This window comes from Styela clava, chromosome 7, assembly GCF_964204865.1.
Source record: "Styela clava chromosome 7, kaStyClav1.hap1.2, whole genome shotgun sequence".
In the NCBI taxonomy this organism is placed as follows: domain Eukaryota; kingdom Metazoa; phylum Chordata; class Ascidiacea; order Stolidobranchia; family Styelidae; genus Styela; species Styela clava.
In genome coordinates, this window is record NC_135256.1 from 748789 (window position 1) to 776105 (window position 27317).

General features: G+C 34.7%; 2 protein-coding genes across 2 annotated transcripts in view; both read right to left on the reverse strand.

Moving 5' to 3' along the window:
- LOC120327802 (NACHT, LRR and PYD domains-containing protein 4C-like) overlaps positions 1-3820 on the reverse strand; it is a 39760-nt gene extending 35940 nt beyond the window's left edge. The window contains exons 1-3 of the mRNA XM_078114550.1: positions 3640-3820; positions 3126-3212; positions 1298-1441 (exon numbers count right to left, since the gene is read on the reverse strand). Of these exons, the coding sequence (XP_077970676.1) occupies positions 1298-1441; positions 3126-3212; positions 3640-3793 (385 nt within the window). The 5' untranslated portion in view covers positions 3794-3820. The remainder of the gene's footprint in view (positions 1-1297; positions 1442-3125; positions 3213-3639) is intronic.
- A 2077-nt stretch (positions 3821-5897) lies between these two features.
- Positions 5898-20930, reverse strand: LOC120330749 (uncharacterized). The gene is made up of 11 exons (XM_078114346.1): positions 19932-20930; positions 19214-19432; positions 18503-18619; positions 16971-17153; positions 15348-15530; positions 14827-15009; positions 13918-14100; positions 8452-8634; positions 7717-7899; positions 6812-6994; positions 5898-6094 (listed from the first exon to the last, which is right to left on the reverse strand). The coding sequence occupies exons 2-11, from the start codon at positions 19422-19424 to the stop codon at positions 5898-5900; spliced, it is 1806 nt and encodes a 601-aa protein (XP_077970472.1). The 5' UTR covers positions 19425-19432; positions 19932-20930.
- Between the last annotated feature and the right edge of the window lie 6387 nt (positions 20931-27317).

Genomic DNA, 27317 nt, shown 5'->3' on the forward strand with positions numbered 1-27317 from the left:
TCACCAAATTGAAAAGAGAAAACTTCAATACATTAGAAATTTCAATTTGAAAAGCAAAATGCATCCATGCTCTAAATCAGTAGTTCTCAACCTTTCTACCATGGCAGACCGGTAAAATTAAACTAAATGTACTCGCGCACAAGCAAAAAAATTGAAATGACCGCAACAGAAAAGAATAACATACATTTGCGCAATATATTGCAATTTCTGGCACTCAATATGCCTCTAGACAAAAAAGGACACTCAAAAACATTCCAAACGAAGAAAAACTATCAAATAATGTGCCGGCCAAAAATTGAACATTAAATAATACCATATATTTGGGTATTGAAATGAGGTGCTGTGCACCCATTATGCGTAAGAAGGGCACGCATAAACTATCTCACATGAAAAAATGTACACGCCAAATCATGTACAAACACAATTGACTCTAGTGACAATTTTGCTGCTGTTTCGTTTCCAATTTAGAATTGCAAACGAGGCCCCAAAGGAGTTTCTGCAACATGTAGCCTTACAGCGGCGTGCAGCCAATTTCTTCGCTTTTTTTTAATTAAATCTGGCGATGAAAATTTTTTTTGCATAACGCAGTAACTGGTTGAAAATATACAATAGTTTGATTGCTCGATTACTTAGAGATGCGTATTCGTTATCAAGAGATATCCAAAATTGTGACAGTGATTCTTTTTTAAATCTGAACTGTAAAGGAGTATTACAACTTCAATAAAGCCTTTCCTATTTCATCTGGTTCATCATATTAATCCCTCTGCAGTTGATCGACGCCTCAAACAAAATTAATTTACATTACCATGACAAAGTCGTCGGTAACTTGGGAACAGGCTGAAAATCCTACTGTCTGCTCAAAATACTGGAAATGATTTCTGCGACCCATGCTTTTTTGACTGGTTCGTGACCACCTGCACGGTCGCAATAACTTCATATCTTACTGAAATATTATACTGTTCTTGACTGTTTTGTGGTTTAAACAAATAAATATGCCTAACGTTTTTTATGGATGGTCCGATTAATCAGAAAATGCACGCAGAACAATAAAAAGCACGCGTGCCAACTTTCAGGTTTCTGAATCTTGCAAAGTCTGATGGAGCGCATTCGCGATGAATCAGAGCCGAAAGACGTCGCAATATTACGTCGGAAGAGAAATTGCGTAATGAACCAACGCAACCTCGTCTTCAGTGAACCGATTGAGACGTGTCATGAAAACAACAAAACAACGAAATTTCTTGCGGACCTGAAGAAAAGCTTTGCCGACCGGCTGTTGGGAATCACTGCTCTTAATCACCTGAAATATTTATTTCCTTCCGAACGGTGACTGCCTGCCCGGCATCATTTGCTGCTGCCATTGACCGAACCGGGGTCTGCTGTGCCTGATGGATCCATCCAGATGTTGATGGCGCTAAGGAGCCGACTGATGCCTCAGCTTGTCCTACAAAAAATATGAACAAACATTTAATATTGATTTATATATTCTCTAAAATTGGAACTTCACCACCTCTGTTTTAAAATTTTACAAGGTTATACTGGGGAGAGGAAAGCTGATAAAACGGATCAATCGTATGGCAAACCACGGTTTCTTGTCTGATTACCAGCCCAATTTAGGTTTGCGATTAGTTAGCCAATTATTATTATATATTTATTGCCTCGAAATCTCCTCGGAACGACTTTTTCAACGGATAATAATTATTATTTGGTGTGCAAAGTAATCAATCAATGACCGATATGGTCATATTTCAAATGTCTTGCTTTATTATAATTTACTTGTCTACAATTTAACCTGGGGTTGCGTCGACAAAATACATGCCTCACTACCCTAAAATACCATGAAAATCTATGTGTCTTAAAAAGGTTTGGTAAACTTCCAGGTTATATCTAGTTCTGATCCGTATTTTTGCCATTTTGACAATTCGGCAAATCTGAGCTGTACTTGCAACAATGACTCCGCTCCATAGAAATGCTGTCACTCAGAATATTTTTGAGATAAAACCGTTAGAAAAATCCCTAGGTCTAATATAAAATCTCACGGAGTAAAATTTATTTTAGTACAACAAAAATGAGTTCAATATACTTTAATAGTATGTATCATATAATATTAGCATGAATATTTCCGACGGCAATTTAAAGTATAACATAAAAAATCCACGCACAATTAACTGTGTTGCGATCCTGGTGACGTTATGATTCTCAAAGCCGCCCAATTCTATGTGTTCCCTAGACACAAGAATTTTTGCAATTCACAATGCCCAGAGAAGCGTTTTTAATCTCACGTAGACCTACAACAAATTGTTTACGTTTTTTTTTTTTGGGTATTTTTTAATGCCGCTTCTAAATCAAAAAATTTGCGTCAGCGATTCACTTCTTTATTTGACTCAGGCATCTCACCGCCGATGAGTGTATAGTAACTCTCAGCACAATTCTGAGTGCAAATAGAAAGTCAATATTATGGGTGTTGTGAAATAATTTTTGTGATTCAGGGAGAATAAACACAAACTTAAATGTGTTTACGGTCTAATTAACATATCGCGATGACAAAAACAATCGACGATTTTAGCAAAGAGATGTAAGAATTGCCTCAAAGTATGATTCGAAAAAATAATATTCAATATTTCACGGTTTTTAAAGGGCAAAAAGTAATCCAACATTAGTATAAAAAAACACAGCTAGTGAAACGAGTAGTTTTAATTAGCGAAGCGTTTTCGAAGGTAGCCAAATCTGGCAACGCGGGACCGCATAAATTTTGGCCTCTAATCTATTCATTGTTTTTCCGAAAGTAGCGGAATGTGGCAACACTGCACCGCACACGGTAAACTACACTAATTTCGCTTATAGATTTCAGCCTTTCGTCGATTGCAGTTAAATATTGCATGTTTTTTCAATGAATTTGTCGAATGGTTATTCTTTGTTCAAATGTAGAATATTTGTCGCACTACGAAATAAATATCTGAATCTGCCTCAAATCACTTGGCGTGCCATGAGAAATTCTCTTGTTCTCCAATTGTGGCATGCGTGCCAGAGGTTGCCGACCTCTGTACTATACCAATGACAGCATAATCCTACACAAAATTTGTAGAATAAATGATTCAGACCTTATGAAATAAATGAATCTAACATACCGGATAGAACGTATTGCACAACTATATTTTCGACATGAATGTTTTCTGCCTTCATCTCCCCAACAACAGCATCGGCTATGTTGGTTTCTAGAAAAGTAAGTTTTATATTTATTCAATACATTGAACTAATATCTTGAGTTATTATATTTGACATATTGTCAAAGGGTGTATGAAATTCATGAACGCTGGCCTTGGAGTTGAGATTGATTCTATCTTTAGCAACTGTCTCAGTCATTTTAAATAAATTGCTCTGAAAAGTAAAAGATAGCTGTGACGTTGTCAGTTACATTTGACTAACCATTTTCAGACAGCTGTGGATATGAGCGCTATTGGGCGAAAGCTTGGTTGAATACCTAGATATATGCTTTTGTCATGAACATTTACCGAATACCAAATTTAAGATTGAATTTAATGACCTTGTTCACGACAAATTTGATTCCCATTGCAAAATCAGAGTAAATGTTTGTCTACATTCTTCTTTTGAAAACATATAGAAAACTTTGAAGATTCCTACCAGTTATGATGTTGGTTTGTTGCAAAGTCTCTGCAGAGATATGAGCTTCGGTTGCCGACACATTTGCCTCCACTGTTTGAACAGTTATCTTTTTCGACGCTATTTCTGTATGCTCAGAGATCACCGAAACATCTTTTGCACTTTCTATGCTCATATCTTGAACCGCAGCCCCGGTAATGCTGGTTTCTGAAAATTAAAGAATAGATTTCTTTAATAAAAGATATAAAATCACTTTTTGCAATCCAACGTTTTTCATTTTTTCCATGGTTCTATTACTATGATTATGTCTAGTGCGTATCCAAGCAAGCGGGAGAAATAAACTACTGATTACTAACTGAGGCCCGGTAGCAACATTCATTTCAAACCATAACTCCGAATCCACAGCCTTGATTGTTGCTATAATTTATTGCTAATACATTTTATTTTTAATACCGAAGAAATTCAAGAAATAATAATTTACTTGTCCACTAATAATTAATTAGACAAGAAAACTTCCACGGGATAAGATTAATTTTGTTAATTTTCCAGAAATAGAAGAAGTTCTGAGTCACTCAAAAAAACTAGTTTAAATATGAGTGTACAATGTTTTAGACCAGTGTTTCCTAAACGAGGAGTTTCGTCCCAAATAGAAGATTAATGTAATTTTACCAATATTGTTTTATTTCTATGGTAACTGCAATACGTGCATATTTTTTCATTAATTTTCAACTATTCAAACCATGTAATATCCAAAGCGCATGCTGCATTTTTGTCAAATGTGGGAGTTTCCATGAATAGGAAAAAGTAATAGACAAAATAAAAATATATCAAAAAGGGTGGCGAATCAATGGTTTAGAACAGCGTTTCCCAACCTTTTTTGGTCGCGGACTAATTTCTCACCGGCGAAACCCTTTGCGGACTCAAGGTGCGTTTATTGCAACCGTATACTCCGTGTGAACAGGCAATTAAACCGAACACAACAGAATTTTAACGAATTTCAACAATGGCCTTTTCTGTCGCACAATATTCAATCCATGACAACGACGAGAAATTAAGATGTATTCCTATTTTAACTTAATTGTGTTCATGATAATTCGCGGTTGCGTCGAATTACGACAATATGAAAGCATTACTTCACTAAAATACAAAAAATTCAATGTCAATCTGTGAACATACTAATGTGAGAATATATTGCCCGATTATATATACTTAGTTTTGATATATATTTTTTACGATCTTTCGAATTTGTTATAATATATATAACCGTTAGAAAAATCCTACTATCTGCTATAAATATTTAGAAAGTAATTTGGAAAGTGATTTAGTACTTATTAAAAATATATTTAAATTATATTAGTAAATCAAAAATACATATTCATCGCCATGGTTTATTATTAATTTTATTGGGATCATTTAAATCTGCGTCTGTGTTGACGGAATAAAAGCAATACTACTCAGAAAATATGATGACAATCCGTGAACACTAAAATTCGTGGTAAAGTGCCCGATTATATTTTGTTTTGATTCGTATTTTTGTTAATTTGTCAAATCTGAGCTGTTCGTACAACACCTACGGCAGTACTACACGTACCAATGTGGAGAAAGTAAAGAAAAGAATCCTAAGGGAAAATGCCCTGGTACGGTAGCATCTAAAATTTTGCGTTTTGCAAAGTCGAAAATGCGTTTTTAATCGGTTGCGGACCATCATAAAACAAAACTTATGGTGTTCTTCGTTTTATTTTTAGTAATTTATATTGCCGCTTTTCAATTTAGGAAATTTGGGTTGCCACCATTGACACCGACCAGGAAAAAAATTGTTTCTCTTTGTGAGAACTCGCGAGAAACACCACTTTTATTAGGTATTTAACCCTAACCCATGGGTTTTAGCACCCGCATATAGATTGAACCCGCGGATATACACATGGGTTTAAATGCACGGTCACCGTGAAATCAAATCGTCTGATTAAGCGCAAGTGACCTATCGCGTCGACTGTTACCAAATTTTCGAGTAGTAAATTGCAATTCTAATAGTTGAATGTTCGAATATATACCCAGGTAAACTAAGTAACCAGTAATTATTGACTCGATTAATGTTATGTTACTAAACTTGCTTTTTATGTTTTGTGTAAATTCTAACGTAAATCGCAAAGTGGCTGAATTTCTGACTCGTTGCGGACTCATTCAAACGCTCTGCGAACTCATTTGAGACCGCGGACTCGGGTTGGGAAACACTGGTTTAGAACCTTAGAACCCTTTTCTGTAAAATAAAAAGAAAATTTTTATACAATCATACCAGTTATGTTGGTTTGCTGCAAAGTCTCAGCATATATTTGAGCTTCTGCTGCAGAGAGAGTTGCCTCTACTGTTTGGACAGTTGCCTTTTGCGACGCTATTTCTGTATGTTCAGAGATCACCGAAACATCTTTCGCACTTTCTATGCTCATATCTTGAACAGCAGCCCCGGTAATGCTGGTTTCTTAAAATGTAAAAATCAGATTTCTTTAATAAAGTTACAAAATCAGTTTTTGCAATCCGACCGTTTTGATTTTTTTATGGTTTTATTACTTTATGTATGACTACTGCATATTAGAGCATGATGGGGAAATAAACTACGGATTACTAACTAAGGCTCGGTAGAAACGTTCATTCCAAGCAAACCATGATTTGAAATACACAGCCCTGATCGTTGCTATATTTTATTGCTAGTACATTTTATATTTAAAACCCAAAAAATTCAAAAATAAAAATTTATTTGCCGACTAATCAATAATTAGACAGAAAACTTCTACGGAACAAGATTCCTTTGGTTAATTATACAGAAATTGAAAAAGTTCACCTAATAAAATTAGTTTAAACATGGGTGCACAATATTTTAAACCATTATTTCCTAAACGAGGGGTTTCTTCCCAAGTAGGAGAAACCAAATTCAGTGTAATTTCTCCAATATTGTTTTATTTCTATGGTTATTGCAATACATGCATATTTATTCGTCAATATTCAACTATTCGGACCATGCAATATCCACAGCGCGTGCTGCATTAGCTAAATATTCGTTGAAATTTATCAAAAGTGGGAGTTTCCATGAATAGAAAGAAGTAATAGCCAAGAAAAGGAATATGTCAAAAAAGATGGCGAATCATTGGTTTAGAACTTTTTTCTGTAAAATATATAGAAAAATTTGAAGCAATCATACCAGTTATGTTGGTTTGTTGCAAAGTCTCTGCAGAGATATGAGCTTCTGCTGCAGAAAGAGTTGCCTCTACTGTTTGGACAGTTGCATTTTGCGACGCTATTTCTGTATGTTCAGAGATCACCGAAACATCTTTTGCACTTTCTATGCTCATATTTTGAACAGCAGCCCCGGTAATGCTGGTTTCTGGAAATGAAAAACAAATTTCTTAAAAAAAAGTTACAAAAGAAGTTTTTTTGTTCCGACTTTTTTTTATTTTTTCATAGTTCTGTTACTTTGTGTATTTCTACTGCATATCAAAGCATGCTGGAGAAATAACTACTGATTACTAACTAAGGCTTGGTAGAAACGAACTTTCTAACCAAACCATGAATCCAAGTTCAAAGCCCTGATCGTTGCTATAATTCATGGCTAGTACACTTTATATGTAATACTCAAGAAATTTTAGGATTAAAAATTTATTTGTCGACTAATCAAAAACTAGATAAGAAAACTTATACCGGATAAGATTACTTTGCATTATTTTCCAGAAATAGATGAAGTTCTGAGTCACTCAACAAAACTAGTTTAAACATGAGTGTACAATTTTTTAGACCAGAGTTTCCTAAACGATGAATTTTTTTTCAGATAGGGGAAATCAAATTTAGTGCAATTTCACCAATATTGTTTTATTTTTATGGTTATTGCAATGTGTACATATTTATTCAATTTTCAACTATTCAAAACTTGTAAATTTCAAAGCGCATGCTGCATTAGCTAAATATTTGTTAAAAAGTCATCAAATGTGGAAGTTTCCATGAAAACGTAGAAGTAATTGGCAAGAGGAGGAATATTTTAAAAAAAGAGGCGAATCACTGGTTTAGAACTCTTTTATTTAAAATATATTGAAAACTTTTAAACATTCATACCAGTTATGTTGGTTTGCTGTAAAGTCTCTGCAGAGATATGAGATTCTGTTGCCGACACATTTGCCTCTACTGTTTGAACAGTTGCCTTTTGCGACGCTATTTCTGTATGTTCAGAGATCACCGAAACTTCTTTCGCATTTTCTATGCTCATATCTTGAACAGCAGCCCCGGTAATGCTGGTTTCTGAAAATAAATAATAGTATACTTTAGATGGCTCAGAACCATGACCCCGAATCCACACCCAAAGTCCCATTATTTGGTGTTATCTAATGTCAGTAGAATTTATTTTTTGTATTTCTTTATAAGTTCGACGAATAAAAGTTAACTTGCCGACTAATAAATGATGATTAGAATACTTCTAAGAGACCGGATCACTCTAGTTAATTTTACTGCAAACTAAAAGTTTTGATCTGATCATGAAATCTTCTTAAAATATGAAAGCACGATATATTAAGTCAGCATTTCGCAACTAAAAAGTTTTTTCACATAGAGGGAAAACAGAAATGTTACTTTGTATTCAGATAGTTTTTGAATACTTTGGTAATAATCTAATTACAGTATGTCTCCACGTATAATACCACATTCAAAGCTTAACTATCTTTGAAAATTTGAAGGTTTTCAAGAATAGGGAGGAAGTACTTAATAATAGAAGGAATATATCAGAAAAAATGTGGAGAATCACTGGTTTTGAACCCCTTTCTGTAAAATATGTAGAAAGCTTTTAAACAATCATACCAGTTATGTTGGTTTGTTGCAAAGTCTCTGTCGAGATGTGAGCTTCTGTTGCCGACACATTTGCCTCCACTGTTTGGACAGTTGCCTTTTTCGACGCTATTTCTGTATGTTCAGAGATCACCGAAACATCTTTCGCACTTTCTATGCTCATATCTTGAACCGCAGCCATGGTAATGCTGGTTTCTGAAAATTAAAGAACAGATTTCTTTGACAAAAGTTACAAAATAAGTTTTTGCAATTCGACCTTTTCGATTTCTGGTGGTTCTAATACTTTTGTGTGCTCACTGCGTATCCAAGTATGCTGGACAAATAAACTACGGATTACTGACTAAGGCTCGGTAGAAATATTCATTCCAAACCATGAATCCAAATACACAGCCCTGAACGTTGCTATAATCTATGGCTCATGCATTTTATATTTAATACCCAAGAACAGTGTTCACTATTAGCGCACTTTTTGGCGAAAATTGCGAAGCACTTATGCAATTTTTTTTAGGGACCGCGAAATAGCACTTTTTTCCGATTTTGAAGAGAAATAGCACTTTTTTCCCATTTCGAATGGAATAAAAATTCAAAGGTAACAAATAATTTCGAGTATTAAGTTGACAAATAAGTAACATACTAATACTTTTGTAACTCAATTCTGCATATCAAAACGATATTTACCGGAATTCTAACCTATGAGATGCAAACATAGGAGATAAAGCTTTTGCATTAACGGCAAAATTCTTTTTTATAATATGATTATTATACAAGCACACCATTCCGCTTCTCCCGCAAAAACGCTCCCGGCGTCTTTGAAACCAGCTGTTGGAATACTACGCAGTGCGTTTCTTTGAACGAGAGTGGTCATGTGACTATCAATGATATCGATGAATTCAAAATGACTATAAAAGTGTTAGTAAAGTGTTATAGTCACTTTGGATGAATTGTGACCAAAGTGCACTATTTTCAAATCAGACGAAACTTTAAGCAGCATGTCACAGATTTGCAAAATTGCCAAATTCACAAAATACCATTGAGTGCCATTTTATTGTAATCACAATGTTGAAAGCACGTGGCATTTTCCGGAATTTTGCGATATTTTCACAACTATTTCTCATTGATATGCGAGTACGGGTGGGCAAAATTCAATATTTTTTTGAATCGAATATTTTAAACGAGTACCGAATAACAAATATTTTTGGAACGTCGGTGAAAACATTAAAAAATCGACAACAAAGCCTTTTCACTGGTTAATTCCGTTGTAATCGCTAATCGTTCTTGTCACCGATCGTTTTGGCTGCGATATCCAGGTTTTGGTAATCTATATTCCCGCCCTTTCTTTTTTACAAATATGAATTCTTGCGGGTCGGCAGACATCGAAGTTTATATTTCGGGTTTACCCGTTCGCTCACATCGGCAACAGCTGTTGAAGACATTGAGGACTCAAATTAACATTTGCATTGGCTTTAATATTACCTATCAAGATTTGTAAATTTACCGTCCCAATTTTATGCGAATGGTAATATTATTGTGATGCAGATATTTATTAAGACGATAATTAACTTTTTCATGTTTTACTATGGTGATAAACTTCGCAAATCTGAAATTGTGCCAATCCTGAATGTTGATTTGAAAATAGTGATTGAATGATTCGGCAATAAAGGCATTTCTGCGTGGTCATAAGACGAGATGACGTTAATGAACAGCACTTCGTTTACAGGATATTTTACGTATGCGACTTAATGCTAAAAAAAATTGGGCTCGAGTGCTTTTTTTTCGAGTGCCCGAGTGCCTAATAGAGGTCAAGCGCTAATTGTAACTAATTTTCTAAGTTTCAACGTGTTTTCAACAAAACAATACCCCGGCGATAATTATAGCTAAAATGTTACCGAGCAATTCACAATTTTATTTATGGAATTTGCAAATTCACCAGTTTCTTGACGATTTTGATAATGTCACGCCCTAATTATTAGTGCAAAAAATACTCCCCTTCTTCCGCGATGGTTTGACGGGTTCTTTGTCCCATTCTTCAGAAAGTTCTGACACGGGGATATAGAATACTGAATCTGGAGGATTGAATCCCTGTCGATTTACTGGCGATTTTCCGTTTTGAAATGCGTGAAACATTCTCTATTTTAAATTAAATGACGTTTCGCGGGCTAGAGTTCTCCCCGAAAATGATGTGTACCAGACGTTAGTTAGACGATAGATAAAACATTAGATTAATACTTTCCATGACGCCCCGTTTTCGAAAATACAAAGTTATATCGCAAAAAATGCGTTTTGATACATTTGGAATGAAACATTATTAACGGTTAATTCAGATCATATTTTACTCTTCATGACACCCGGTATCCGAAAATACAGTTGTATCGCGAAAAATGTGTTTTGTTACATTTAAAATAAAACATTTTTGCGATTAATTTAGATCATATTTTACTTTTCACGACACTCGTTTCCGAAAATATCAGGTTATATCGCGAAAATGTGTTTTGTTACATTTAAAATAAAACATTTTTGCGATTAATTTAGATCATATTTTACTTTTCAGGACACCCGTTTTCGAAAATACAAGGTTATATCGCAATATGTGATGGTATTTTACGATTCTTGCCCACAGAAAATAAACACGCTCACAGGCTTGGTTATAATTGATATTCGTTTAATTTATTTTACACTATTAATAAACGCGCCACACCAAGTGCGGCCATATAAGTTGCAGTCGCATCGGTATGGACTGTATGTTTTTGGCGCTCTCGCATTAATATTAATTTTCAACAAAGCAATACCCCGACCGACGGTCATTAAAGCTGAATTCGTTACCGAGTAATTCACAATTTTATTTACGGAATTTGCAATTTCAAGATCTCACTTGACGATTTTGATGATGTCATGCCCTAATTATTACTGCTTAAATGCCTCAAAATACAACAAATGTAATCATTTTCGACGATAACAGGCGCAACAATTCGTAAACGAGCCGTTATAACGAAATTCGCGATTGATTTTACCTCTCTCTTGTTTACATTTTTAACATCCCGCCGGCCATGTATGGTCGAATAAAACCTTCACATATTCGAAACATGACTTGGCCAAGGATGGAAGGGATCACTAAAGAGCTAATAGAAAGTACATACGCGAGGGTATGATATTAATATCGAGAATATTTGTGAGCATATCACAGGACGGAAACATTTTGCACCCGGCTGTTTGTTGGCAGAACAACGATACGCTAAAGTTAATTGATCGAATACAGGGAAGTATTTATTTATCATCTCACTTGCGAACTTCGAGGTTTTGGCGGAATTGTACGATCATGTTGTCTTTCTTAAATAATAACTCCTTCAATAAATGTTCATTTTACTTTTGCGTCTTTATTATATGTCGGGTTTTCATTTATTTTAAATTCCAAATTGTCCGAAATACTCCAACAGGTGTATAAGTACAATAACATTAATAGTACTTACCAAAGTACTTACCAGGGAAGTTTAATACACACGATGTGTTAAGGGCGTCGTAACTCCCGTATTTTGAATTTGATTGTTTTACATTCTGCTTAAAAAACAACGTCGTTTTGCAGTCATCTAACGTAACTCTCGCGACCAAATCTTTTTTGTTTTGTATGGCATCGTCTTGGCGCAATTTATTGACTGAATTTTAATTGTGTTTTAGGATAAGTTATTTTCTGTTTGTTGGTTTCTAAACTTTACAAACTTGGGTAGCAATTACTATTAATGTGAGATTTGTGCATATGAACGATTGAATATCGCGACTGGATGTCCGATATCTGAGAATGCGTACTTCTCTTTCAACATTAATTTCCAGGATATCAGCGTTCATGTGGTCGAATAAAAATTATTTATCAAATGGATTGGTATTTCGAGACACTCTCAAAATGGGATCCACTATCATATCATTCGTTTATTTTTTATATTCATGTTTTTTTCAAGAATCACCCTCGTTATATTTCGTGTACCTTAGCAAAAGAAAACTCGTTGGTGTCATCGTTCCTATTAGTGTAATTGAAATATATGGAAACCTCGCAAGTGGCGTTGTGATGCGAAAATTTGATACTAGGTCAGCAGCATTACAAAGAGTGCTATTTATGAATGCTGAAAGTACATGGCATTACTAAACATTTTGCCAATATATGATGTTTTCTGCCCGATTTAAACTAACTCGCACGCAAACCAAGGCATGTAGACATTTAAAAATTACTTGTCTTTGGGTAAGCTCTGAAATAGTATAATATAAATGTAAATGAGAAATTAGGTCACGCTAGCTCGCTAGGATTTTCAAAGTGATCTTGTGTAATATTTCGGAGAAAAAGTTTGAAAGGAAAGTAGGTCAACCTATCTCCTAAAACAGGGGAGTATCCTGCGCGTAATATTTCCGAGGGAACGTATCTTTACCTATCTTTTAAAACAGCGGGTGGCGACTTTCAAAGTGGTTCAAAATCACAAATAAATAATTATCAGATTAGGTTTAGGGATAAATCGAAAAGTTGAATTTCCAGCGCACGTGCGCACCTGACCCTAATTAGTTGATTGCTATTTATATTTGGGGGGGGGGGGATTTTTTGCAGGTTTTTTTACAAATGATCCACCCTGTAACTAATATGGTTTCCAGCCTGCATGTATCAATCGTTGTCTGCTAGATGGAAGGAGTAACAAATGTGAAAGCCTTTGCTGTTCACGCGAGTAAGCAACTGACACCGTGATACATTGCATGAAAGTTTTGTCCGCGGCAGGTGTTAGCAGATGTCCTTACGTTGCCGGTGAATTCGCTTGTTTTAATTAAACATGAATTCGCTTATAAAGGAAACTCGGTTTACCGAAAGGCTTCTCTTTAATTCATAATATTAACCGGAGGAGTGCTTTTTCGAGTATCTATGCCGTTTTAAATGGGTTATATGAAAGGCTAGGGCACCTAACTTATTAAAATCGGCAAAAGCACTTTGGCACTTTTTTTTTGACTGCGAAGCACTTTCGCACTCATAATTCGCTTAGAGTTAACACTGCCCAAGAAATTCAACGATTATATATTTATATGCCGACTAATCAATAATTAGGCAAAAAACTTGTACAGGATAAAATTACTTTAGTTCACTTTCCCGAAATAGATGAAGTTCTGAGTCACTCAATAAAACTAGTTTAAAGATGAGTGTACAATGTTTTAGACCAGTGTTTCCTTAACGAGGGGTTTCTTCCCAAGTAGGAGAAACCAAATTTAGTGCAATTTCACCAAAAATGTTCAATTTCTATGGTTATTGCAATACGTGCATATTTCTTCATCAATTTTCAACTATTCAAACCGTGCAATATCCAAAGCGCATGCTGCATTAGCTAAATAGCGTTAAAAATTTATCAAATATGAGGAAAAAATGATAGACAAGAAAAGATATATATCAAAAACGGTGGCGAATCAATGGTTTAGAACCCTTTTCTGTAAAATATAAAGAAAATTTTTAAATAATCATACCAGTTATGTTGGTTTGCTGCAAAGTCTCTGCAGAGATATGAGCTTCTGCTGCAGAAAGAGTTGCTTCTACTGTTTGGACAGTTGCCTTTTGCGAGGCTATTTCTGTATGTTCAGAGATCACCGAAACATCTTTTGCACTTTCTATGCTCATATCTTGAACAGCAGCTCCGGTAATGCTGGTTTCTGGAAAAATAAGAACATATTTCTTTGATAAAAGTTACAAAATAAGTTTTTGCAATCCGACCTTTCTCAATTTTTTTATGGTTCTAATACTTTGTGAGTGTCCACTGCGTATCCAGGTATGCTGGACAAATAAACTACGGATTACTGACTAAGGCTCGATAAAAACGTTCTTTCCAACCAAACCATCAATCCAAATACACAGCCCTGATTGTTGCTATAATTCATGGCTAGTACATTTTATATTTAATACCCAAGAAATTCAACGAATAAATATTTATTTGCCGACTAGGAAATATTTAGGCAAAAAACTTTTACGTGATAAGATTACTTTGATTTATTTTCCAGAAATAGATGAAGTTCTGAGTCACTCAATAAAATTAGTTTAAACATGAGTGTACAATATTTTAGACCAGTGTTTACTAAACGAGGTGTTTCTTCCCAAGTAGGAGAAACCAATTTTAGTGCAATTTCACCGATATTGTTTTATTTCTATGGTTATTGCAATACATGCATATTTATTAATCAATTTTTAACTATTCAAATTATGTAAACTTCAAAGCGCATGCTGCATTAGCTAGATATTCGTTAAAAATTCATTAAATGTGGAAGTTTCCATGAACAGGAAGAAGTAATTAACAAGAGAAGGAATATATCAAAAAAAGTGGCGAATCACTGGTTTAGAACCCCTTTATGTAAAATATATAGAAAACAGTTAAACAATCATACCAGTTATGTTGGTTTGCTGCAAAGTCTCTGCAGAGATATGAGATTCTGTTGCCGACACATTTGCCTCTACTGTTTGAACAGTTGCCTTTTGCGACGCTATTTCTGTATGTTCAGAGATCACCGTAACATCTTTCGCACTTTCTATGCTCATATCTTGAACAGTAGCCCCGGTAATGCTTGATTCTGGAAATAAAAAGTACATATTTCTTATATAAAAATTGAAAAAATCAGTATTTTCAATCCGACCTTTTTCGATTTTATCATGGTTCTATTAATATGATTATGTCTAGTGCGTATCCAAGCATGCTGAAAAAAAAAATACTGATTACTAACTGAAGCTCGGTAGGGACGTTCATTCCAGCTAAATCTTGACTCCGAAAATGTATCGAATGTTAGAAACAGAATTTCCATGAATAGGGAAGTTGTAATTGACAAGAAAAAGAAAATATTAAAAAAGATGGCAAACTACTGGTTCAGAACTTTTTTCCGCAAAATATATAGAAAACATTAAACAATCATACCAGTTATGTTGGTTTGTTGCAAAGTCTCTGCAGATATATGAGCTTCTGCTGCAGAGAGAGTTGCCTCTACTGTTCGGACAGTTGCCTTTTGCGAGACTATTTCTGTATGTTCAGAGATCACCGAAACATCTTTTGCACTTTCTATGCTCATATCTTGAACAGCAGCCCTGGTAATGCTGGTTTCTGAAAATAAATAATAGATTACTTTAGATGGCTCAGAATCATGGCCCCGAATCCAAACCCAAAGTCCCTTTATTCGGTGTTATCTAATGTCAGTAGAAATTATTTTTTGTATTTCTTTATAAGTTCGACGAATAAAAATTAACTTGCCGACTAATAAATGATGATTAAAATACCTCTAAGGGACCGGAACACTCTAGTTAATTTTAGTGCAAAATAAAAGTTCTGATCTAATCATAAAATCTCATTACAACATTAATCCGCTTTTTGCGCTGGTCCGGATCGACTTCTTATACCCCTTTTATAATATGACGTAGATAGTTACCCAAACACGCTAGTACATTTCCCAATATCTCTTTAAAAGCCTATTTTCGCCGCTTCCCACTAAAACCCGCCCAAATTACGTAGCGCAAACGCGTCCGACCATACGCCGGTAAGAAGAAAGAAATTTCAAAAATTTTTGAGAAAAGTTTCTCACTTTCAACGCTCTGGTAAACACGTGATCGATATGTGTCGGGACGAGCTTTACGTCACCATCAAAAAATACAAGAGTGGGCTTTTGAATTGACGTCGTATTTGTTTTATCGAAGATTATTTGAGCGCGTGCTGTCTGGTATCTTTGTTTGTTTATTATGTGCCGGAGAACGTTGCTCGCGCGTTCAAAATACTTCGCGTAAATAACAACAGATTCTTTGTTTATTTTTGAGTTTTGAAATACTCATACAAATAAATTAGACCTTGTAGTAAAATAGAAATTATACATAAAATAAATATGATGACGTCCCCGTGGTTAAAAACACTCGGATCAAGCATGGATTATAGTTGGATGCCTAAAATGATTTTAGTTATTGCGGGAATATTTCACAACATAAACATAAACGTAAAATAGCCCGAAAATAACTATTATCGTCCTATTATGACCAAGGATGGCGGAGTGTACAAATAGTCCCATTATTTGGTGTTATCTAATATCAGTAGAATTTATTTTTTGTATTTCTTCATAAGTTCGACGAATAAAAATTAACTTGCCGACTAATAAATGATGATTAGAATACTTCTAAGGGACCGGATCACTCTAGTTAATTTTACTGCAAACTAAAAGTTTTGATCTGATCATGAAATCTCCTTGAAATATGAAAGCACGATATATTAGGTCAGCATTTCGCAACTAAGAAGTTTTTTCACATAGAGAAAAACAGAAATGTTACTTTGTATTCAGATAGTTTTTGATTACTTTGGTAATAATCTAATTACAGTATTTCTCCACGTATAATACCACATTCAAAGCCTAATTTCATTTGAAAATTTGAATGTTTTCAAGAATAGGGAAGAAGTACGAAGAAGTACTTAATAATAGAAGGAATATATCAGAAAAAATGTGGAGAATCACTGGTTTTGAACCCATTTATGTAAAATATATAAAAAGCTTTTAAACAATCATACCAGTTATGTTGGTTTGTTGCAAAGTCTCTGCCGAGATGTGAGCTTTGGTTGCCGAAACATTTGCTTCTACTGTTTTGACAGTTGTCTTTTGCGACGCTATTTCTGTATGTTCGGATATCACCGAAACATCTTTGGCACTTTCTATGCTCATATCTTGAACCGCAGCCCCGGTTATGATGGTTTCTAAAAATTAAAGAACAGATTTCTTTGATAAAAGTTGCAAAATAAGTTTTTGCAATCCGACCTTTTTCAATTTTTAGATGGTTCTAATACTTTGTGTGTGCCCACTGCGTATCCAAGTATGCTGGACAAATAAACTACGGATTACTAACTAAGGCTCGGTAGAAACATTCATTCAAAACCATGAATCCGAATCCACAGCCCTGAACGCTGCTATAATCTATGGCTAGTGCATTTTATATTTAATACCCAAGAAATTTACCGAATAAATATTTATTTGCTGACTAATCAATAATTAGGCAAAATACTTGTACAGGATAAGATTACTTTAGTTAACTTTTCTGCAATAGATGAAGTTCTGAGTCACTCAGTAAAACTAGTTTAAACATGAGTGTACAATATTTTAGACCAGTGTTTCCTAAACGAGGAGTTTCTTCCCAAATAGGAGAAACCAAATTTAGAATTGCTCTTCATTTTTGCAATCCTTGTAATTTATTAAATTTGACCCGCTCGAGATTATTTTCAAGCCGTTGGCAAAATTCCAAGTTGCGATAAAATTCTACAGATTGCAATATTACATTGATCAGTTTTATATAATCAAAGCAATAAGGAAAGAGGTCAAGTGCGACAGGGCTGTAATTTTATGATGAATAATGAAACAGATCAACCTCAGGTGACTATGGTATAGTTTCGGCCGAACCATACCATAGTCACCTATAAAATGAATGCCCTTTTAGTTATATTTGTGATCGTATTTGATAGCATTGAACCTGGGTAAAAAAAATAAACGAATGGCCAATACCGAATAGTTCACTGTTTCGAATACATTCGAATTTAATATTTTCGAATATGAAATATCGAATACATTCAAAATAAAATCAAGTAACAGAATCCTATCTTGGTGTATGAAGGAATTTGCATACAATTAATAACTATAGGACAACTGTAATCACTGTGATATTTTAGAATATTAATATTTTTATTTTTCCATAATTCGACGCATCCAAGTCATCGGCCATGGATTTGAAAATTCTGTGCCACAGTAAATTTTCCTGGTAAAGCGTTCATACTTCTAACTATCATTATTCAAATTATTTGCCAAAAAAGTTTCGAATACTTTGATATTAGAAAAAAACGATTTTTCGATTCGTTTTGGTCAACTCTAACTTAGGGTGGTTAAATATTTAACCAAATATTGGAAGAGAGGGTTTTTCTCAGTAGGTTAGGGTGCTTAAAAATTTAACTAAATACCAAAATTGGTCAGGGTTAGTAAGTTAAGACCTCTAACACAAGAATGCGACTTGTAGGCCAAAATCAAAGTAAGTTTGACAAAAGGTATAAAAATTATTTACCATTATTGTTGGTTTGTTGAAGTACATTTGCAGAGATAATTGCCTCCCCTGACGTAACGTTTGCTTGCTCAGTGGAAATAGAAACCTCCTCAGCTTGCAAACTTGTCTCGTTACTCGCTGCAATATAGTCACATATGTCAATTAGGTATTAATTAGAAGCACTGTCTTGTGAGTTGAAAATGGAAAACCAAGTTAATTAAAAAAAATTAAATGAAGTCTGATATCATTGCCTATTGATATAATATTGCTTATACAACATACATTGTTTGATGTAAACTAAGAAGATAGATTAGTTCTACTTTGTGATTTCACATGAATGTAAATTTAAATTTGTGGATTTAAAACGAAGGTTTCCAGCGTGTTAAATGAACAAAATTGAAATATCCTCACTTGCGGGTTCGAGTGATAAGTTTTTTCTGCATTTCACAGCCCTGAACGCACTTCTAGATGGCGAGAGGAATCGCATTTAACAAAGTCAAAAATACATACCGGTAACACTATTTCTGACTAAAAAGAAGCCGGATATTGAAAATTTGGTGCCGTTCACCCGGCTCGCACATCTCATTAGACTAATAATAAATAGAGAATAAATTTATTTCTACTTTTAGTCAGGGAGGCGCTTGTTAGTCAAAAAGTCGTACGAGGGGGCGCTACAAAAAAAATTTGGGAAAACAATGAGTTGAAACAATATTTCAGAATAAATTATCTTACCGATGTGGCATTGTTCCGCAAAAAGTACGGTATCTCTAGCTGTCACAGTCGCCTGTTCTGCTATCACAGATGCTTCGTCTACGTGTGCAATATCTGAACGTTCTGCTGTCACGGAAACTTCTGCAGCGTTATTCACGCTCAAGTCTTGCACATCGGAATGAGTTATGTTTGTCTCTGACACCGACACAGCTGGCCCGATCTCCTGCTCCATTTTCAAACCTTTAAAACATTAGATTCGGGTTTGTCAGATATATCATACAAAATAAAAAGAAATATGTGAAATAATAAAAGAAATGATACGCTTGGGATATTATTAGACTAAAACCATAAAACTGTGGTAACAGGGGTATTGAAATAAAAACCTTTTTAACAAATGGAAATCAGCACCGGTAAGGACAAGAATATAATAAATATAGATATTTCATATTTATTCTTGGATGAAAGTCGATAAGGCGACTAAATCATATTCTACCACGTGATTTTGATGTGTTGTCGGTCTCGCCATATAATTAATCTGTATACCCATATCCGACTTGAACCTATCTGTTCTAATACCGGACATGAACTGTGACGCACGAGAAGCCGTGCTTCGATGGATGATTACGCCTTTTTAAGGCTTTCCTCTCCCCGGGATAAATATAGAATTCATATCCTACAGTTTTCAATAAAAAAATGTTCAGTAAGTAAATCAAACAAGTCTCGAATGTAGTAAACTCACCATCAATTGCGATGAAATGAAACTCCAACACTTGAAGTGTTTCAAATGATTTACCTCAGGTTGATTTTTATGTTTATGGTTGAAACTGAGAATGACAAAGTGGAATTTACAACAGGATCAATGACAAAGAGGTTTTCGACATTGAACAACTGAATCACAAAGAATTTATAACATTGGGTACATCAGGATACATAATGCAAGTGTTGGAGTTTGTAATCTCAAGTTTTATCGAATATCTATCTCATGGGATTCGTGTCATCATAAATTCGTAAAATCTACCTATGGTTTCCATCAACAAAACATTTTTATAAGCGTTTCACTGTTTAGTATTAATATAGAACATCAGCGGGGTAGATTGTAAAGTATAGGGAAAACATTCCAAAAAAAAAAAAAAAAATTTAAATCTCGTGTAAGCACCTTGGCAATGCATTTTAGGTTGTCATAAGGCAAATTAGTGGTATTCCGCATCGCACAGTTCTAAAACATCTGTCTGCACAAACGCATAATATATACGACTCCATAAAATGGATTTAATGCCCCATAATGCGACATAGCCAGAAATATACGAAAAACGATCATGCCGAGTGCTTCCATGTATAGGCTATGCGCAAATATATGTCTAGCAATTATATCGTTCTTCAAATACTGTTATATATTTAGAGTGTTATTGCTGAATCTGAATGAAAACAATTCACTTTGTGCAAAACCCTCGAGCAATATACGATGACAATTTGTGAATGAACCTTGCTACGCTTCTAACAATTTCCGCTGTTGGCATCGAGTTTCATAACATCATAATAAACACAGCAGTAGAGTCAAACGTCAGGGGTAAAGGTTAGAGTATCTTTTGTTCAACGTTATTTTTAATGACGTTTATATTAACTCGAACTGGGAGCAACATAATAATCTGGTTTAGATGGCAAATTTCCTACGCCGACCAGCTAACGGATTTTTACATACATGAAAAAGAATAGAAAAAAAAGAAAAAAAGTATACTCGCCTAAGTAAGCTCTATAAATTGGTTTAATAATCCATTATGGCAATAAAAACTTAGATTTCAGTCGTGTATCCAGACAAACTCCGGTCTGAGCCGTCCGTTACCAAATCAGCTGCTTAAATTACCCAGAATACACAAAAAAAATCACTTTGAACTCGGAGTTGATACTCAAACATAATTTCGAGCAAAAATAATCGAAATAAATTCAGTGTAAATTCTTGGTGAATCGAAAACTCATTAAGTGCGAAAAAATTGAACAGCCAAGTTGAAAAAGGACGGCCGATAACTGGAGAGAATTCTCGTGATTGCCAACTACAAATAGAAAATAAAAGAAACGCGGCCTGATCGACAAGAATCAAATCCTGCCGAACTTCAGCTGCTGTGCCATATATTTCTATGTTTAGATAATAGATGGACTAAGTGAGACACCACATACCACTCAGAAATATTAACTCATAATCATTGCCCATATAAAACAAAATAAGCTTATGTGTTTACTCAGTCTCACAAAGTGTACGCTTTTCCTAAGCAGCGAAAAAATGTAGCGCATCCAATTTACCTAAGTTTGGTATCATTATTCAAAATATGTATAAGAATGATCCGGCATTCACATAAATCTGGGATGCCAACACCGTCAATCTTTAAAACCAAGATATATCCGGTTTTGACCTCTGCCAGGTTTAACAACATTTTGGGCTATTTATATCGTAAAAAGCAAAATAGTGACGTGTCTCTTTCAAAATAAGAATAGAGGCTTCACCCAAATAATACGCGATAACACTTTCAGTAGAAATGTCTGTACATTTCCGTCTAATGCTAAAATAGATTAAATTTTTTACTTTAGATAATTTTTATTTTAATCCTTTTTCCTCATTTTGTTGATTAAGCTTTAGCAACATTCATTTTAACCTGACCCTTTTGTACAAACCTATGCCAGCCCCACTCGACCTAGATATTGAATCACTTTGCACTCACAAATATATAGAAAAATAAATTACTGTATGTTTGAAATAATTGTCCGCTATACATACATAGCTTGGACGTAAACTGCAATGCATTTCCTTATGTGTCAGGTTTCGCTCAAACGCGTCGAAGCTATAGATGGGAATAAATGGTACAGGAAATTGAGTGAATCCTCGTATAAGACTACTGGGCTATTTATAAAATGGGAATTCCAACAACACAATGTATTGCTGCTAAATTGTATACTTCAATAGCTTTTCGGGATTGTAGTTAGGTCAACCTTTTGAACCAAAACTCCATTTGAACATTTTGTATAAATTAATGCTCGAATGAATAAATTCTATAGATTTCGGAAATGTCAAACTGGGCTGTTTTAAGGAAATGATTTGATAGAAATAAAAGTGTTGTTCCATATGTATGCAGATAACGCCAAATCCTCGCTATTCTGAATCCTATATGTATGCAGATAAGGCCAAATCTTCGCAATACTGAAGTCAATAAGTATGCAGATAGGGCCAAATCCTCGCAATTCTGTATTATACCAAAAAGAGATTTAAAGTCGTTATACGTTTTGGGTATTGTCACTAGTATTTTAAGCACCGTATCTGCATCGCCTTTTTTGTAAAATCTTAACAAACAGAGCAAATTATTTAAAAATTATAAGCAAGAAAAACAATACATACTGCGTTTCAGAGCGTTTTGGGGAAAGTTTTCTGCATCCGAACTAGCTCGCTTTCAATATTCACGTACTTTGTTATGTACTCAGATAATGAAATGTTTGTTCAGAAAGTTTTTTTTATGGTGATATCTGAGTAATTACGCAGGGAGACTCTTGTTATAGAAATAGCTTGTTTTATAAAGATGTAGGAAAAACTGTGATAAAGTAATTACTTGTGACAATATTCAGTTCCAACATTGGTGGTGTTAATGATAATTCCATTTCAAGGCACACTATGAATTCAACATACATCATCACCTTGCACAGAACGATTAAAATTATTTAGAGCAATAGATTTCACCAAACGATAATCAGTTTTATGAATGAACGCCAAAACAGCTGATCCATTGACTCGAATAGTTTCCGCTTATTGTGTCGTGTTTCACAACATTAGTTTTTTTGAAAAGCAGCGTTTTTTTACGTTCGCAGCAACTAGACAAGACTATTATTTTATCAGAAAAACTCCGTTTTATTTTACAAATTTGTTCAATCTTTAAACATTAGGCTTCGTTAAAATAAATAAACCCAAATACGATATAATCCGTCAAATTACTTAAATACAAACTGACGTCGACGGAAAAACATCCCCTGTCGATATTGGGTATTACAGCCTCATAGATATATAGAGACCGCTTACCAATTGCCGTACATTAGGATTCACTACGTGGAATTATAATAAATTAACTCGCTTGTTACAATAACTCGGAGAAAGTCGTGACGATGACGACATGAGTGTTGTTCATATATCAGGGGTGGCCAACCTTCTTTCGTCCGCGATCGACTCAAATCGTCAAGATAGCTCACGATCGACTGATCTATAATAAGGTCATACACAAAAACGAATGAGTACCGAGTATGCAGATAACTGCACACACGCATACAAAAAGTTCTGCCCTTGCCAATAGGATTAGTTTTTTGGGCGCATTCTTAATTAATGAGATCGCCAGAAAAATTGTATTCTTTATGTCCCATTCAATTTGATTATGTAATTGTACCCGGAGTAAATGTTTCACCATTTATTTAAGATTTATTTAAATCATACAATTCAGATCTAACACATGCCTCATGTATTATCTAAAAAGCGAAAAATAAAGTATTCCCAAATCACAAATGTTACATGCCTTCTCAAACTTCAGTATCTAGTTTACAATTTTCTCAGAATACGATTCTTCGCTCGCTTGGAATTAGAAAAAAAATCGGCATTCTGATGCCACTGCTACCGTTGCGAATAAAATTTATCACAATACTATTTGAATTCTATGAATTCTAACACGAAACTTGAAGTAATTTAGGGATCTTTCGTACAAAGCCCCCTCAAAAAACACTCCCGACCACTTTTAAAAAAATGAGAACTATCTAGTTAGTGTGAGTGCTAGGAATGCAGATTGCGCTAGAAATTCAAACATTCAAAACCTTCCTAACCCGAACCCTAAATAGAAGAAACAAATTTGTTACTTTAAACGTGGCGGCGAAGTTTTTTTTGCAAACTCACATTTCGCCTCAGTGGCGGGAGCTTTGAACAAAAGATCTTAATCTAAAACTTGTCGTCAGGGTAACTGCAAGAAAATTCGTCACAGCGGGAGTTCGGAAGTATTTTAAAATAAATTACAACGGAGACATCTATACTGTATGACATTTAACAACAGTTAATCTAGTGCAGTGGTTCTCAAACTTTTTAGGTCACGCCCCATTTTAAGGATTTGTTAAGACTTACGCCCCACATATAAAATAACTAGCTAACAATAAGCTATATATAACAGGTAGTAAGGCGAAAGTATGTTTTATACAAAAAAAAAACGTCGCAAATACGTGGATGGAACGTAAATATCTAAAATAAAAATAATTTAAATGTCTAAAATAATGGAGGCGAGATCAAATCTTAAAAATTATTTTATTTTTAATTAGCTTCAGGCCCTCTCAAAGAATTGTCTACGCTATGTGATGGACGTCCCGCCCCATTTAAGAGCCACTGATCTAGTGGAATCGTCGAAGAACAATAGTGAAAAATATGTTAAACAAAATTAGTCTGTAACCATATTTATAACAATATCTAAGCAAAGCAACAGTTAGTTCATCAATGGGAGACAGCTTTAACTCACACCAAGATGGCGCACAAAGATCAAATCTAAACAATATTTTTAATTAGCTTCAGGCCCACTCAGACAATTGTCTACGCCCTCTTTATTGGCCGCGCCCCACCATTTGAGAACCACTGATTCAGTGAAATTGTCAATAAACAATAGTGATAATAGGAGTATGTTAAACACAATTAGTCTGCAACGATATTTATGACATAATATAAGCAAAGCAACAGTTAGTTCATCGATGGGAGACAGCTATAACTCACACCAAGATGGCGCACAACCTGAACATAGTATGTGTACTAGGTTATGGTTCAGGTTGTGCGCCATCTTGGTACATATACTTCGGGAGCACCAAAAATAGTTTGCACCTGTGCATTTTGTGGTTCTCGATAAACTCTAAGTCTTGTTACCTGTACCTAACATTGCCTATAATCAGTAGTACATATTATTGTAGTCAAAGTATGAATAATTAGAAGTTGCAAAAGGTGGCTGACAACTGAGCTGTATGTAAATAACACGAGAAATGCCAATCATTAAGGCAAAAAGTAACAAGGGCGAACGAAAAAAATTAAGGCTTGGAAGAACTCTAAATTAACGATTAAACCTTAACATTTTTAAGTTATTATTAATGCGTCGTACATGCAAAAATGTTGCGCCACATATTGTTATATTAAGAGAATAGACGGACTAACATAAACAACGTATACATCAACACTTAAAAGTTTCAATACGAACTCCTCGTCATACATACAAAGTAAATATATTTCCCCATATCTAAGTATGGTATCATTTCTCAAAATATTCTTAGTGTATAAAAATGATTTACATCATATATTTGAATTCGATATAGTTTTAGAATTTTCACTTATGAAGTGCCATCACATTCTTGTGCTTATAATGTTATTATTGGTGACTAAAACACCATAATCGTGAAAAATATTTTCCTAAAGTTAGTGTCAAAAAGAACAATGTACAGCAATATTAATATGGTTAGCATGATTAATACAAATATTACGCGCCAAATTGAAGCGCTAAAACGCTGGGATGCCAACATCGTCAATTTTTCAAACCAAGATATATCCGGTTTTGACCTCTGCCAGGTTTAACAACCTTCTGGGCGTATTCGTATCGTAAATAGCAAAAAGGTGACGTGGCTCCTTCAAAGTAAGATTGGAGGCTTCACCCACATATTACGCGATAACACAAACATTAAAACGCCGGTATATATCCATCTAATGCTGAAAATAGGTTTGGTTTATCATATTTTATAATTTTTATTTTAACACTTTTCACTCATTTTGTTGATTGAGCTTTGGCAACATTCATTTTGACCGAATTCTTGGTTAACAAACCTATCTCAGCCCGCCTGACTTAGATATTCAAACACTTTGCACGCACAAATACATAGTAAACTAAATTAGTGTATGCTTAAAATAGATGTCGCTATACATACACAGTTTGAACGTAAACTGCAACGCATTTCCTTATGTGACAGGTTATGCTCAAACGTGTCGAAGCTCTAGATGGGAATATATGGGACGGGAAATTGTGTCAATTCAAGTATAAGGTTATAAAATGGAAATTCTATCAACACAATGTATTGCAGCAGAATTAATATACTTTATTGGCTTTTCAGGGTTGTAGTTTGACCAATCATTTTAAACAAAAGTTTATTTGAGCATGCAGGTGATCTTCGCGATAAGATCGCTAATACCAAATTCTCGAAATTTTAATTTATGCTAAAAAGAGATTTGAAAAATTTTAATATCTATTGAGTATTCTGGAAAATCTTTAACAAATGGATTGTATGCTTCCAAATCAAAAGCCGAAAGCGTGAAAGAATATCCAGAAACTTTTACGGGCAAATGATCACATTTTTCTGTGGAATTGCGATGCTAATGAATTCTAACACGAAACTTGAAGTAATTTTAGTGATCTTTTGTACAAAGCCTCCTCAAATAACACCCCAAACCACCTCTAAAAAAAAATGAGAACCATCTAGTTAGTGTGAGGGCTAGGAATGCAGATTGCGCTAGAAATTCAAACTTTCAAAACCTTCCTAACCCGAACCCTAAATGGAAGAAACAAATTTGTTACTTTAAAACGTGGCGGCGATGTTTTTTTTCTCAAAACTCACATTTTCGCATCCGTGGCGGGAGCTTTGAACAAAAGATCTTAATCTAAAACTTGTCGTCAGGGTAACTGCAAGAAAATTTTTCACAGCGGGAGTTCGGAAGTATTTTAAAATAAATTACGAACGGAGACATCTATACTGTATGACATTCAACAGTTAATCTAGTGCAGTGGTTCTCAAACCTTTTAAGTCACGCCCCTTTTTAGTTGAGTCTCGCGGCCTAAACTATAAAGTAACTAACTAACAATAAGCCACATATTACCGGTACTAAAGCGAGAGAATGTTTTATACGAGAAAACACGTTGAAAATACGTGGATGGAACTTAAATTATAAATATTTAAATATCCAAAATAAAGCGGGCAAAATCAAATCTAACGATTATTTTTAATTATTAATTAGCTTCAGGCCCCCTCAGACAATTGTCTACGCCCCTTTTTGTGGGTCGCGCCACCTCATTGAGAACCACTGATCTAGTGGAATAGTCGAAAA

Excerpts from the sequence above, each read along its gene's own strand:
- LOC120330749 (XM_078114346.1), bottom strand. The coding sequence starts at position 19,424 with ATGGAGCAGGAGATCGGGCCAGCTGTGTCGGTGTCAGAGACAAACATA. Across the intron at positions 17,154-18,502 it reads TCAACAAACCAACAATAATG|AAACCATCATAACCGGGGCT; the intron begins GTAAATAATTTT and ends TTTAATTTTTAG. Across the intron at positions 8,635-13,917 it reads GCAGCAAACCAACATAACTG|AAACCAGCATTACCATGGCT; the intron begins GTATGATTATTT and ends TTTAATTTTCAG.